A 15923-nucleotide genomic window follows, 5' to 3' on the forward strand; every position below is an offset into this window, starting at 1 on the left:
CACACTGTCACACACCTCACAGTAGCCAAGACCCAAAGACACACAGTGTCACACACCTCATCGTAACCAAGACCCCAAGACCCACACCGCCACATACCTCACCATAAATTCACGAGAAAGTTGGCAGCATTTTAAAGCTGACACAGTGACAGCATAGGGATTTCTTTTGAAGTGGAGGATGAAGACATCGAGAACCTGGAGGCTGGAACACAGACAGTTAAAAAAGCTAAGTAAATTCCAGTGGTTATTATGGGTGGGCGGGTACTCTGGGCTGAACCGGTTGGTGCAGTGTGTATGCATCCTCCAAGGCCTGAGTTGGATACACTCTCCCCCCTTTGGTGCCTATCCCCAGGATCCCTGCCTACCCACAAACACAACACACACACACACACAATTATTGTCACCTTTGGAAAAAATTAGTCAATTTTTTTTTTATTATAAATTATTCAAATTGACATATGTACATTATACTGTATACAACAACAACAACAACAACAACAACAACAACAACAACAACAAAATAGATGGAAATTACATATTTTTTGCAACACAATTCCTTGGAGAGAGATTTTTTTGAACAATTAATTCGTCAAAATGAAAAGACCCCAGCGACTCTGGTAAGTGCTGAGCGAATTTGCACCACCACATTGCTCACAGCGTCCCAGACATGGCCCATGTCACATCACCTGCATAACATCACCTGTATAACAACGCCCATGTCACATCACCTGCATAACATCACCTGTATAACAACGCCCGTGTCACATCATCTGCATAACATCACCTGTATAACAACGCCCATGTCACATCACCTGCATAACATCACCTGTATAACAACGCCCGTGTCACATCACCTGCATAACATCACCTGTATAACAACGCCCATGTCACATCATCTGCATAACATCACCTGTATAAAAACGCCTGTGTCACATCATCTGCGTAACATCACCTGTATAACAACACCTGAATAATATTGCCTGTATAACATCAGTTTTATAACATTTACTGTATAACATCGCCTGTATGACATTGACTGTTTGTCACAACAACAACTCAAACAGGATTAGTCAAAGAAATCAATGGGTTAAAAACATGCGGGTCCTATATCTGCAGTTTTAAAAATGTATTAGTCATTGTCTTCCATACTCCAAATTAGTTGAAGACAATCCAATAGCTGAGGAGTGAAAAGACCTCTCCTCCTCAGAAGCACAGGGACAGTTTGTAGTGTACTACACAAAATGACTCTGATATTCTGGCATATACCATACTCCACTTTAACACAGTTAGTGTATATTAAGAAAATGTTTGGACACGCACACACACACACACTCAAAACTCCTTAAAGGCTATATGGTGATCGATGGCTTTTCTGTGCACTTGTTAACAACCTCTTGAGAGTGTAGTTTATTATCCATCAAGTCCCTGTTGACTGTCTGTCTCCTACTTGCCTACAGATGATTACTGTAAGGAATTAAATGAAGTAATCAAAAAGAAGGACAAAATAAAGAAAACTGAAATATTCATTTATAATTGTATCTATTATTAAATGAATGTGATTAAATAATTAATACATAATAAGCAGTGCGGGTGCTGTTATATTGTGTATCGACACACCTCTCAACTCGGGTTTGACCAAATTGCTATATTTTTATTTCTCTTTCTTTCAGCAAGTATTCCATACTTTTTAGGCTAGCCATCCAACCAGCTAGCCATCCAACCAGGTAGCATGCAGCCAACCAGCTAGCCATCCAACCAGGCAGCATGCAGCCAACCAGCTAGCCATCCAACCAGGCAGCATGCAGCCAACCAGCTAGCCATCCAACCAGGCAGCATGCAGCCAACCAGCTAGCCATCCAACCAGGCAGCATGCAGCCAACCAGCTAGCCATCCAACCAGGCAGCAAAATCCCAGTCAAATTCTAAAATCTTGTGGACAACATTACTGTATTTCAATCCAAAGGCCCTTTATGTATTTTCTTCCATATGTCACAACAAAAGCATTCCAGATTTTTTTTAACACTACTAAGAATAAAACTGGTGGGGACTTAGCTGAACTAAAATGAGTGAGTCTTTTCAGTGAAGACATTAGAAAGGTACATGGATTACATAGGCCCACTGAAAATTTTTCTTTATCCATGACAACATCCCAGAATACATATCTGTCAGGCTGTCTATCCTGCTATGTCAATCAATAATTGTGTCATTTATTTCAATATACCAATGTTAGTGTTTTCTGTCTGTAATACCCTGTCACAAATAATCGTAGCCACGGGATTTATCGATCATTGTCAATACGTTCTGACTGCATGCCCCGACTGACCAAGTTAGTCAGCTGTCAAATTGCCATCTTACAAAAACTCCGCTGTCAAGACAAAGAGATCGCACACTTTAGAGCGTAAATTGATAAAGTATGACATCAATACCTATGGCGACTGAGGTTCTTTTCCCATGTGAGGAAAATAGCCTTCCTTTTGGGGTTTCATAATCTTGTTTGAGGTTTTGCGGGGCCCAAGAGGTAGAGTTGATTTGATTATTCATATAAATAATTATTTGCTTCAGGGCTGTTAGTATCACTTATACAAATCACGTAATTTTGTAGGTTGATTGGGCTATACGATTAAAGCTTAATTCAACCCCGTCCATCAAATATCTTTCATAATGAAAAACAGGAGAATTACCGCGTAGCTTCACTCCCTCTACTGGACAGATATTGACATGTGCTTATACACAAATAAATAATAACTTAACGCCATGACAGTTGTCTTGCCTGCCATGTGCGCCAGACACGAGAGCTGATTATTGCTATAAAGCTGAGTTTGTCTCTCAGCCTTTTGGCCTGACATGCTATATTATCCAGTGACACGAGTAGCCTAATGTTTCCATCTTCATCATTCAGTTTTGTATTAAGTGCTACTCTCCAATCCCTGTGCGTTGTTGTTTTTATAAAAAAACGTTATATAGGTTCAGCCTATTGGATAGGATCAAACTCACAATAACATAATTAATTTGACAGATTACTGATTCAATCGATCATATTGATTATATTTATATATTAAGACAAAATGTGAATATATAATTTATGTTAAACCCCCCCCCCCCCCCCCCCCCCCCATTTCCTCTGCATTGAATTACACGCCACACTTGTATCAGTGTTTGCAGCGGTTTGATTTCGAGTCAATTCGATTTGATTCAACTTTATTGACAAGGAACAAGTACAGTACAACGAAATGCAAATAGCTTTTTACCAGAAGTGCAAATAGAAGAGGGCAGAAATGTACAAGTAAATATTGAAAGTGGAATGTATATATGTGCAAATGCAGTACAAATGGCAATACTAAATGTGCAATGAGAGAAGCTTGCAATGCAATGTATGTAGTGTTCCTTTGCTGACAAGGTGATAGTGTTCGTGTCTACCGTCTGAAAGGCTCTCAATGAACGTAGCTAACATCCAGTAAGTATGTTTTATGTTGGTATGGTTCGTACACAACAGCTGAATTTGCAGAGCTGCAAACCGAGGGTGCCAACTAAAACCGTATCACAGCACTACTTTTGGTGTCCCCCTCAAGAATAGCTCTTGAAAAAATGTGATGAAATTGTCCCCTCCAAAGTTGATATCAGGTTTTCGACCCAGATAATACAGTATTGTCATCCAACGAACTTGCCAGTCACCATGACAAACCGACGAGATCACTGCGTGATATTTCAACAAGGGAAAACAGTTTATCTCCTCTGAATCAGGTACAACACACCCGCTCTCTAGGGTCACGCCTTACTGCATGGAATGCTCATGGAATCAACTTCAGTGACGCGATCCTGGGCTTTGCAGGTCCTCGTATGACTGAATGGCGTAATGGGAAAACAATTGTCATTCATCGGTCAGAGGTGACAGGCGGGTTTCTGATAATCATCATCGGTGTCTATTTGGGAGAGGGATGGCCTTGTTACCACCCGTCATTAATTATAGCAATATGGAAATGTTACAACAACAGGCCGATCCCAAACGTTTTGCAGCATTATCCTATTACGTACGTGACTCAAAGGTGCGTTGTGGGCGATAGAATGCAGAGCCGCTGTATTGCTCTAATGGTTGTTTTGTAAAATGTTCTCCAATGATAATTTGCGTGACATTTTAATTGGTGTACCAAATGACTATCTTTACCAATGATGAATGTGCTAAAGCAACGCCACTGTTTTAACCTCCCTTTATGAGAGTACATTCGAGTTGTACCCTAGCAGAACCCAACATATTAAACTTGTTTTACTCCAATTCCTGTAAATTATAATTTCGATATAATGCCCTACTTTCTACTTTACAGTTGTATCTAAAATGTTCAACTGCTGGCCATTGATTTTGAAAATATGATTGATCAATACCATCCACACTAGCATGGTGGTGGCTCACTGGTGTTTTGTGGGTGTGTGAGCTCTAAAGGCATTGGGAATCTTGTGAAAATTGATGGCAAGATGAATGCAGCATGTTATCAGAAAATACTGGCAGACAATTTGCATTCTTCTGCACAAAAGCTGTGCATGGGATGCTCTTGGACTTTCCATCATGACAATGATCCTAAGCACAAGGCAAGTTGTGCTATTCTGTTATGACCTACAGTTGAATGTGAATCCCATAAGAAATAAGAGACATGTGATTTGACTGCTCATTCGTTTTCTTTACAAATGGTACATATATTACCAATTATCCCAGGGTATGCAAACTTATGAGTACAACTGTAACTCTCCTTGCTAAATCACTGTTCACTGCCGCAAATCAAAATGCAAGAAAATTTGCATATGAAATTAGTTACAAATTCGTATTTTCACAACGTATCATCTACACGATTGAGACTGTATTTACATAGACCTACACATATATTATTCCTGTTTACAAATCATCACTTACGTGCGAAATGGGTTTAAAATGACAAAATGTTCACATTTAAATATTTTGTCATAAATATTGATCTCTCTTACAGTTTTTGTGTATAAACATTACCACCATACAAGTGATACATATGTACTTTTAAATACAGTATTTGTATTACTTGGGTACTAAAACGATAAAGTGATGTTGTAATTACTAAATCTTTATGCACCTCCCATCTGCATCTACAGGGGATGAAACTAAATGCAAAGGAGTAGAGGGATATTTTCGCATGGGTTTAGCTATAAAGCTCAGAAGTGTGAATACGGATTTATATTCCAGAAGTAATGTCTGCCTGTCGTCATACCCACTTCCATTGATTTGTCTTGCAATCGCGGTGCGTGACAGCTTTTTGCACTGTTACGCATTACGTAACAGCGCAACAGGTAGAATCCGGAAATACAAGTATCCAAGATGGCGTTCTTACCGGTTCTTACTTGAAAATAAACAATTGCATTCGCCTATTGGTTTAAACGTTTTTATGGATAAATAATGTATCTGGAAATGTTTGGGTGCTGTTGATGAATAGATAGTTGCATACATAAGCCATAATGGCAGGATTTCAATATACCAAAGTCGGCGGCGATTCCTATACGGTAAGAATATAATTCGTCGTAGCCGGTCTGATAAGGACAACAAATAGCATCAATAGGTTGTGTTATTAAGAACAAATTATTTGTCTTTGTGAAATGTAGCTGAATACGTGATAGGGTTTTGTCAAAATATCAGTCTGTAACTTGAAACATATGTGGGTGAATTTAACATCTTTAAAATATTCAGTTTAATAGTGAAACGTTTGTCGTTTCCAAATAGTTTTATTATTGACGTTGTATTTTTCTTAGTTTAGGTTTGTTCATGCGTTTGAAGATGATATCACTTTCCAATCTTAGTCTGTTTTCATGCTGTAACATCATCTGGGCGTGTTGTACGTGGCATTCTTATTTTCTGTGCCACTCGTTGCGTACTCAATGTTGTAAATATTTATAACCCCTAAGTGAATAGATCTGCTTGCTTACATTGCAGGACAACCTAATTGGAACCTTGCTGGCCATTTTGGGGAATTTGCTTGTCAGCGTAGCTGTATGCATTCAGGTAAACCCGATGAACTGCCATACTTCATGTTTTGTCAATACTTGCGTAGCACTGGTCAGGATTATGTTTTGTATGTTTCCCTTTTCGGTCATCTCCAGAAATACAGCCATGTGACATTAGCAGGGACCAAAGACCCCCGTGTTTTCTACCGTACCAAAACCTGGTGGTGTGGCCTGGTGCTCACCGCTCTAGGAGAAGCAGCCAACTTTGTCTCATATGCCTTTGCACCCTTATCTTTAATTTCGCCGTTGAATGCGGTATCTGTCATAGGTAAGCAAATGACACTTGACGGTCACTGCTCGGGCAGGTTGCCCTCATAGAAATACAATGAGTTATCATGAACCAACCATAGCCGTAAGCCATTTGTTGAACTGACTAGTGTGTCCGGTTCTATTAACTGTATTTTCTTGGTTACTTTCTTATTACATTAAAATAAAGGAAATGTGTACCGTATGGAATGCTCACTTTGGAGGCAAATAATACAAAATGTAATGTGAAATGTTTTAAATAAATATTTTAATGAAATTCTTCTCTTCAGCAAGTTCCATTTTAGGTTTTGTTTTCCTTAGAGAAAAATGGAAGCCAAAGGAATTTTTTAGTAAGTTCCATAGATATTTGACTTTCAAGACTGTGGGAATGATACTGTGCTCTAGTGAAATTGTATGAAAATAAATATTGTGCAAATACAGCTTTATGCATTAGCATTTGCAGTCAGAGAATACCGAATAATATAATAATGTACTTTGGGAATATGGGTAAAAAAAATTGTTTAAGTGTACTGCCTAATGATTAAAATCTAAACATGTTATTCAAAAGCATTTGATTAAGAACGTTGATAGAATTTTCCCCTTTTGACATTGTACATTTAGACATGAAAACCCCGCAGCTGGACACGTTGCTAGTTGCATTTTTTAAGTCTAACACAAATACCTGTCTGCAGAGCGGTACGTGCTGTCTTTCCTTGGATGCATCTTGACGATAGCGGGGACCTACCTCTTCGTCACGTTTGGTCCAAATTATCATCAGAAGCTCAACGCAAAGAACATAGTGACCCAGGTGGTGGGTTGGCCGTTCCTTGTTTACGTGGTAAGATTTTTGATTTTACACGCGAGAACGGAATGGATTTTCGGGTAGCTGGGGAGCATTGTGTTTTTCACCAGGGTAGTCGTTTCCCGGTTTGGCTGTCCAGGTTAAACGGCCCCTCAGTCGGCCATGATAAACGACCCACTGTGTGAGTCGTTATCCCTGCAGTCATCTCCCGTTGTTTTTTTTGTCCTCAATGAACAGCTTCTGGAGATCATCACGTTCTGTCTGCTGCTCTACTGCTACAAGCAGCGCAACGCTGATTACCTCGTTGTGATTCTGCTGCTGGTGGCGCTGCTGGGTGAGTCGGGGGGGGCGGCTGCCCAAAATTCATGTTCAGTATTCATCGACAAAAGCAAATTTCCAGAGGAAATCTGCAGTGAACGACGGGGGTGCGAGAGGTGTACTGAGGACAGCGATCGTTAGAGCGGAAGGAAACATGAATCAAACTCTGGTCTTAACAACATAATTCAAAATGTTGTGTGGCAGTTGCTCTTTAACGAAAGGAAAGTAGGTATTTGTGGAAAGTAAACGAAAGTAGTGTTTAATCAAAAGTTGCTCTTTAAAATGATTTACTGTGGAAAAGTTGAACTTCAAATGGCCTGTTGACGTCCGGATGGTGCGCCACCTCATGTCCAGGTTCTGTCACGGTGATCACGGTCAAGGCGGTGGCAGGCATGCTTGTCCTCAGCATCCAGGGAACCATGCAGCTCCACTACCCCATCTTCTACGTCATGTTTGTCTGCATGGTCGCCACGGTTGTCTTCCAGGCTACGTGAGTGTACACTTCTCATCACGGATTTAACTAGCCTGGAAACCAGAACGTGATCGGCCTTGGTCTTGAAGGAATGAGGAGATGTAAAGGTTTTCCTGTTGCCTGTTTTTTTTATTTTATTAATGTTGCAATGTGTTAAGACGAACCTCACCTTTCCTAAATAATCATTTGAACCAAACAGATGGTGGAAGTAGCTAGTTTTAGGCACAAGCAGAGACGTTTAGTTGAAAACAACCTCTTCTGTTGTTTCCAAGATAAATACAAATATTTGAGTGCCAACATAGTTGTGTTGAACGAGTGGCCTACTGTGTTCTACGCCTGGTATTTTGTAAATATGTATGTTGTCAGTAGGTATGCGGTGTAACGCATTGTGTAATGTAACGTTTGACTGACACCTCGTTGGGATTCCTTTCAGATTTCTCTCGCAGGCTACTCATCTGTATGACTCCTCCATGATAGCGTGTGTCAACTACATCTTCTCCACATCCTTTGCCATTGTTGCAGGTAACAGAGCTGTCGTCTTTGTGATTTCAACCTCCGTGGCGTCACAGCCCTAGATAGTGTGTGGAAATCTGTTTTCGTTCGCTTTTACAGGAGCCATATTTTACCTGGAGTTTTTTCACATGGACATTCTTCACATCTGCATGTATTTGTTGGGGTAAGAAGACTATTCTTTAACTGTCCATTGTTTTATTATTACTGGCTTCTGAATGGGATGGCGTGTGTATGGCCCCAGTTATAATTTGGAATTTCAGTCTAATAAAGAAATGATCTGACAACAGCAACCTGGGTGTGTTGTATGTGTCTAAAGACCAGGTTTTACTTTTGTCCTTTCTTTAGATGTGTCTTATGCTTCCTGGGAGTCTTTCTGATCACCAAGAACAGGAAGAAGCTGAAGGCCTTCGAACCCTATGTGACAATGGACATGTCACAAGGTACTGAAGGTACAGGTTTCTCTGCCACAGCACTTGCTGGATCTTTTCTTTTTCGTCCCTGGTACAAACTCAACAGCTGGCTGACATTGTACTGTAAATGTACCATGCCTTGTGAATTGCTCGATTGGCTTACGACATCAGGACGAAAGCTGAATGATGACAGTGTTCCCCATGTATTGCTTGCCAGGGAATAAAAGTGTCTTATTAACGAGTGCGTAACCGTGTTTTGTTACCGTGACAGCATGTTAAGTGTTCTTGTCACTCGTTGTCATAATGCAGGGATCCCGACCATTCACGACAAGGAGTGGCGAGCAGTGCAGCCGGACTACAATGGCTCCTTCTCCTACGGCGCCCTGGTCAATAATGACAGCGTGGTGCCCGTCTCTCTGCCGACACCAGACCAGCTGGCTGGTACAGTGAGTCCTGCCGACACCTTGTACGGGACGGCAGACCTGAAGAACGACTGAGGCGTCTTTCCAAAAACCTAGGCCACATCTCAGCTGGGGTTGCAAAAAAAAACAGAAAACCGGTATCTTTCCAAGATTCCCTTTTCTGGAAAAACTGTTTGGACGATGAATCCATAATCCTCCAAACGGGATTTCTGTAAAAAAGGAAATTTAATTTAGGAAAGTTACCGGATTTGTGTAACCCTAGTCCTGCGCCCTTCTCGTGAATTCTGCCTTGGCAAAAGCCGGGAGGGAGGTGGAACGGGGATGACGGGGGATGATGTCATCGTCACTCCATGATATGTCTGGGTCACTGTGGCTTCACCCCCCCAGCCATCCTGGTCTCGGGTGAGGAACCGTCCTGGGGGGTTCAGAATGCTGGTCTATGTCTCCCTGTGAGTCGGACACCCAACACAGTGTCCCCCGAAATATACTGCTGGGGGGCAGATGAATGGACCGTGAACAAATGCAGACCAGCTCGCTCCGGTCACGTGGACACGCCTCTTGTGTCATGCCTTTGGATGTGAATGTGCCTTCAACGAAAGCATACTGCCTGTCTCTCTACACTGTTGTATTGGTCCCAGACTGACTTATGTTCATATTACTCATTGGTGACTTGTTCTGCGTTAATGTATTCCTAAAGGATTTTGTTTTAACAGACTTGCCAATGAACATTGTCTGACGCTTTCATTGTGTGGGATTTGAAATAGAGCAGTTGAAGTCAATCCACAATTCTGTCTCTAATGAGCAAGACGGTGTATGACTGATTAGTCTGTTGTTACCAAAGGGTTCTGAACAGTCATTGTTTTAATGTTATTTTAAGTCAAAAGTATTTTTTGGTATGAATCTTAAAGTTTGAGTTTTCAAGTTGTGGTTGCAGATTTGGTCTTAGAGGCACAGCAATTGAATGAGTGAATTTCTTGCACAGCCAATGTAGAACTGTATATTCTAAAACATAATGAGAGAGCGTGGAACTGTAAGATCATATCTGCAGCCTTGTCTTAATTTACTTATTGACAGCCTTGTTTTCTGTTAAAAGTTCTCTACCTCTGTATTACTCCAAATAATCCTGTTCAATACAATAAACAAACTGCAGACACCATTTAAACTAATGAGGGTTCAGAAATGTAAATGCCAAATATCTCTGTAATCTTTATTTAATTTTTCCAGCCGGAACCTTCTAGTCAGTTGAAAGGCCTTATTCAAGCTGTGTTGGCGGTCATGTTGAGAATTAATTGATTGTATATCCACAAAGCGTCTCAGAGTGGAAGTTCTGATCCAGTATCAGCGTTGTCTTTCAGTTCATGGTGACGATGAATACTAATCCATGGACAAGACCTGATCCCAGATTTACGACACACTCCAAGATGCTTTTTGAATATGAGTCCTGTTCTGTTCAGCATGCAGTTTATTAGTTTGGTGGATATTTCCATTCATGTAACATCACCGTTTATCTGAATTTATGTGGACTACAGGAATTTTTTATGTTTTGGCCTGTGTGACTGTTATAATCACTGTACAAGCAAACTGAATATTAAATATTTCCATGAGTGATTATACGTTTGATTTTAAGCCTTCTGATGCTACTGGTCCAGAGCCTAACGTTTGTTTGTCATTCTGCACTATTTTCTCTGGTAAATCCAGGGGCAGGATTGACCAAGGTTTGTGTAAAGACCTGCTGTAACTCTTAACCGCCTTGCAGCTGTGTAAGCAAATAAATGATATACTACTGATTTAAAAGATTCATCTATGACTACGACCTAAGACATCATATTAAGGGGCTCCGATATAATTTTGTTTAACACAGAACTCAGTTTTTTGATGGGATGGAATGTTGCCCTGCGCAACAGGTTCATGTTTAAGCTTGGGCTTTACGGTGAGTTGACATTATGGAAATGCTGGAGGACTAATACGGTCTAAGTCATTCAGTTTTTGTGGTATGTTAAATAGCTTATCTGTCGAACATTCGCAAAACATTGCCGAAATATTCAGGGAAGAGCCACACGACAGACCGGCGCGCGGCGTGTTTACAGCGTTCTCGCCACCAATCTTGAACCACGATGTCCTCCCCTCGCTGAAATATGATTGGTAGAAAAGCACATCAGCTGGTTTATCATTGGCCTCACCTTGCAGTGACAGGTGGTATCGTAGGCTGCATCAGATTGTACATAAATGTTATGTTAAGGACCACTTGATCAAGAGATAGTAGGCTACGCCAAACCCAAATTGCTGTTCTTCGGGCCGCAGTGAATGTTGACATGCTGGACCAGAAAGTGAACTAAAACATTTCAGAATTGTTGTGAGGTCATAGTCAGGTTAGTAATTTTAGAAAGGACAGATCGGTCTGTGTCACTTGCAGAAACATCTATGTGTATTACTCACGTCACGAATGTGAGATTTTGATCCATTCAGCGCTCTAAGCTTTTATCCAACCGCTCTGATGTCACGCGTTTCTTTGTAGTACTCCGTGTTCTTTTTAGAGGAAGTTGTGTATTCTGTTAATTTACAATGATAATCCTTCGGCTGTTGTAGTCCTTTGCCTTAAAAGTGTCATTTCGTTTTTCAGTTGTATTTCACCTTGACAGCATTTGTAGACATGCTGTAAAGATTTCCTCAACGATAGCAAATTCAACTCCTTGTATGTAGTTTCACAGTCAGCCTATTCTGCGCAATGTTGTGTCAGTTATCCTTCTAGCGGCCGCCAGATGTCATCTCAAAGCTTTAAAAATTAAAAATGTTGTGCAGGGTTAGCATAATAATAATAATACTCAATATAAATCAGTGTTAAAGCAGTTTACTGTCCAGTATTGTCTGGCTGACCTATGGATAGATATAAGACAGAGAGCCCAAGCCAAGAGCAGGGAGGTGGCATCATCAATATATTCAAAAATTCATTTATTGATATGTTGTGTTAAAACGTAGTTGATCTCTCTCTTTTGGTTCCTGCCACTGTGTCCCTGGACCTGGTTAGACATGCTGTGTGGAGGCTCCAGGGCTTGGAGCAAAGCCTCTGAGGCCTACAGCAGTGACCCCGAAGAGGAGGAGGAGGAGGAGGACATGGTGTGCGGAGGCGAAGAAGACGAGGAGGAGATGATGGACCTGAGTGACCTCCCCAGTGCCCTGTTTGCCTGCGGCGTCCCCGAAGCTGTGTTTGAGGAGGACCGCCAACGGGTGAGACGAGCGCTGGTGTCATTTGCTCTTTGGCGTGTCGGTGCCGGACTGGGGTCTGAAACGACCAAATCACCAATTCAGAATGAGCGTTTTGCATTCAGCGCGTTGCGTGTTTGGTGTGTCCAGAGGCATGTGCTACCTCACGCATCTTTCGGGCGGCCGAACCATTCAGTTCCACCAGTAGTATGATGTCATGCAGCCCACGCAGCCTATCCCCGGGCCAGAATTAGTCATCTCTGCCACCGCGGCTGCCAGTGGCACTGGGAGCACGTCTGCTGCTGGGTTTATCACTGACGCCGGTGCCAGGAAACATCCCCTGCTGGTGTACTGGGATGACTCATCACCTGTGCTGAGACTTGACAGCTGCTGAGTGGCGTACCCTCTGTCAGAGGTCCGTGTTCACATTACGTGAGAAGGGTCTCGTTTCATGCATGTCCGCAGGGCTGGTTTGGGCTGCATATATTTGCGGGCAATATCATGGCTAAGTTGTGCAATATGAAATGTCTTCCTGCATCACTTGGACTGGTGCCGGTTGAATCCGAATGCTCCAGATAGCGGATGTTGTTCGCTCCCTGTCTAGGTCACCTGATACTGATAGCGCTGCAGCGTCAACCGTTCAAGGTTTGTATTGGTCAGTGGGTACAGCTTACGTCTTTATACTCTCTTTGAACTTGCCCCCCCCATGGGAATCGAACCCTACTACCCTGACGTTGCAGGCGGCGCGCTCTACCAGCTAAGATGCACCGGCTCCGCCCAATGCCATGAGCACACATTCTCACACACACACACAGACACACACTCACTCTCTCTAAGCTGTACCTATGGGCCTTGTCCCCGTCTCCAGTTGGTGGATCAAGGCCTGTAAGATGTGTCATTGTCATTCTGCCACATCTCGATCCAGCAGGGATGAAACACTTGGCCCAGGCTGTCTACTGACGGAAAATACTTCTTTAATTTTCTGCCCCTCTAATCCAATTAGGCCTTCCCTGTGCCCGTCCCTCCAGCTGGTTCCCTCCCTCCCTCCCTCCCTCCCTCTCTCTTATCTGCACCGTCTTCCTCTCCTTCTCCCCCTCCATTATACCTACTCTCCCTTTCTCTCCTTCTCTCTTATACCTGTTCCTTTCTGCCTCCTCTCTTTCCCTCCCTCTACTCTTCTCCCATTCTCTCCCTTTCTCTGTTTTTCTTTCACTTCCTCTCTCTCACATTTGATGTTTGAAAGCTGGGAACAGAAAACAAGTTTTCAAGAGTTCTGCAAAATGTCTTCCCACCCACATGTACACACGCCTAATGAGAGCACAGATGGTGAAGTGGGGTTGTTCTATGACGTGCAAACACACACGCAGTCCCATACATATGATGTACACACTCCAAAACATACAGTATCTCGCAAGCGTGAGTACACCCCTCACAACTTTGCAAATATAATCAAATATATTTTCACTTAGGGACATTTTCACTTAGGGGTCTACTCACTTTTGTGGCCAACGGTATAGTCATTAATGGCTGTGTGTTGCGTTATTTTGAGGGGACCGCAAATGTACACTGTTATACAAGCTGTACACTCACTATTTTACATTGTAGCAAAGTGTCATTTCTTCAGTGTTGTCACATGAAAAGATATAATTAAATATTTACAAAAATGTTAGGGGTGTACTCACTTTTGTGAGATACCGTATATGACACACATTGCATGTATATACACACAACCCCATACATACCGTCTGCCCACACACAAACATATATTACACACACATCACATGTATACACACACACACACACACCAGAAACAGGTGGGTGACACGCCCTGTATTTAAATAATCCTTTTGTTGTCTCATCTTTCTGAGTAAATCTCAGGTGCTTTCCATTCCTTCTCATCTGTGATATCCTAACCTACAATCTAGTCTCACATAAACTCCTGTCTTCTCCACACATGAACAAACACACACATTTATTTTATTATACTTGTGAGGATCACAATTGGTTACCAGTATAAATTCCAGGTTTTCTTACCCAACCTTAACCCCTAAAATCCCGTTATAACCCGAACCTTAAGTCCTCTTATAATCCCATTATAACCTGAACCTTTATAACCGTCCTCTTTAGTCAAAACTGAATTCATTTCCATAATGTTTTCATCACCTATTAGTGATATAGTACTCCCTATTAGTGATATAGTACTCCCTATTAGTGATCTAGTACACCCTTCAGCCCTGTGTTTAAGTCTGTGTAATTCACAACTACAAAATAAATCCTGGCACTCTTGCGCTTCCTTCAAATAACTCAGTCGTCTAAAAAAAATTAAACATTTGAAATTGACCAGCATTTGTTTTCCACAATTCATTTACTTGTTATTACTCCAATTTCTGTTTAACGAAGGTAATTCGTGATTAGGCTTGTCTGATGAGGGGTGTGTGGGGCGGGTTTTGACTGCCAATGACAACTGGCGACGGAAAGTGTGGAGGAAAAGGTCAGAAAGGCTATTAAGACTTTTCCTCATACTGTCATAGGTCAGTGGCCTAATCAGCAAGCTGCAAGGTTTTCAGATGTGTTCAGTGATCGTACAGTTGTAGGTGACTTACTGCCTAATGAGGAAGCCGGACCCAAGACCATAACACAGTTTTGTATAACATACTTTTTTACATTTTTTTATATAATTGGTGTGGGGTAAGTTAGAGGTTAGTTTCTGAACATTGGCACAGATTTACCACTGCCTTGATTAATTACAGCTAGCATACAGTACTCACTGTAACCTACAATACTAACCCCCTATAAACCAGTACAATACAGTACTCACTGTAACCTACAATACTAACCCCCTATAAACCAGTACAATACAGTACTCACTGTAACCTACAATACTAACCCCCTATAAACCAGTACAATACAGTACTCACTGTTACCTACAATACTAACCCCCTATAAACCAGTACAATACAGTACTCACTGTTACCTACAATACTAACCCCCTATAAACCAGTACAATACAGTACTCACACTACCTCCCTATAGACCAGTATAATACAGTACTCACTCTAACCTACAACACTACCTCCCTACAACCCAGTGTAATATACACCCCCGTAAACTACTATAACACCCACTATAATAACTCTATAGCTACAAACGACACCTATGAGTCACTATTACTAACACAGTCTAAGGAAACCATTTTACTGCTATTACAGCCGTTGTGACTGACACCACTTTCAGTAGTTCACAACACTAAGTCCATTAAGACTAGCAAGCACACTGCATTTATTTCCATAAATGTAATTTGATGTCATTATTTTCATAAACCTCTTTTATTTCATAATTGCCCTAAATGTAGCTGTGTTGGTTATTACACCGATTTCTGTATAACGAAGGTCATTCGTGATTAGGCTTGTCTGATTGGGGGGGGGGGGCGGGGTTTTGACTGCCAATGACAACTGGCAGCGGATGGGGTTGAGGAAAAGGTCAGAAAAGCTATTAAGACACTCATACTGTCATAGGTCAGTGGCC

General features: G+C 41.7%; 2 protein-coding genes across 4 annotated transcripts in view; both read left to right on the forward strand.

Annotated features, from left to right (window-relative positions):
* The first annotated feature begins 5288 nt into the window (after positions 1-5288).
* Positions 5289-10806, forward strand: nipal3 (NIPA like domain containing 3). 3 transcript variants are annotated; one of them, XM_010879559.5, is made up of 11 exons: positions 5289-5516; positions 5944-6012; positions 6111-6282; positions 6551-6610; positions 6953-7098; positions 7300-7396; positions 7735-7870; positions 8286-8374; positions 8465-8528; positions 8711-8805; positions 9085-10806. In XM_010879559.5, exons 1-11 carry the CDS (start codon positions 5472-5474, stop codon positions 9270-9272), a joined length of 1161 nt encoding a protein of 386 aa, XP_010877861.1. In that variant the 5' UTR covers positions 5289-5471; the 3' UTR covers positions 9273-10806. The 3 variants fall into 3 exon arrangements, with proteins under 3 accessions (XP_010877861.1, XP_010877860.1, XP_010877862.1); XM_010879558.4 differs by having other exon boundaries at positions 5290-5516; positions 8711-8814; XM_010879560.5 differs by lacking the exon at positions 6551-6610 and having other exon boundaries at positions 5290-5516; positions 8711-8814.
* Positions 10807-11420: 614 nt separating this feature from the next.
* Positions 11421-15923, forward strand: part of rcan3 (regulator of calcineurin 3) — a 31797-nt gene continuing 27294 nt past the window's right edge. Inside the window, exons 1-2 of the mRNA XM_010879554.5 lie at positions 11421-11566; positions 12223-12422. Coding sequence (XP_010877856.1) covers positions 12225-12422 — 198 coding nt within the window. The 5' untranslated portion in view covers positions 11421-11566; positions 12223-12224. The remainder of the gene's footprint in view (positions 11567-12222; positions 12423-15923) is intronic.

The sequence above is a fragment of the Esox lucius genome, chromosome 15 (assembly GCF_011004845.1).
Source record: "Esox lucius isolate fEsoLuc1 chromosome 15, fEsoLuc1.pri, whole genome shotgun sequence".
Taxonomy (NCBI): Eukaryota; Metazoa; Chordata; class Actinopteri; order Esociformes; family Esocidae; genus Esox; species Esox lucius.

Bases quoted from the DNA above. Each gene is read 5' to 3' on its own strand.
- nipal3 (XM_010879558.4), top strand. From the start codon at position 5,472: ATGGCAGGATTTCAATATACCAAAGTCGGCGGCGATTCCTATACG. The intron at 5,517-5,943 runs GTAAGAATATAA...CTTACATTGCAG, and splicing joins TCGGCGGCGATTCCTATACG to GACAACCTAATTGGAACCTT. The intron at 7,099-7,299 runs GTAAGATTTTTG...CTCAATGAACAG, and splicing joins GGCCGTTCCTTGTTTACGTG to CTTCTGGAGATCATCACGTT.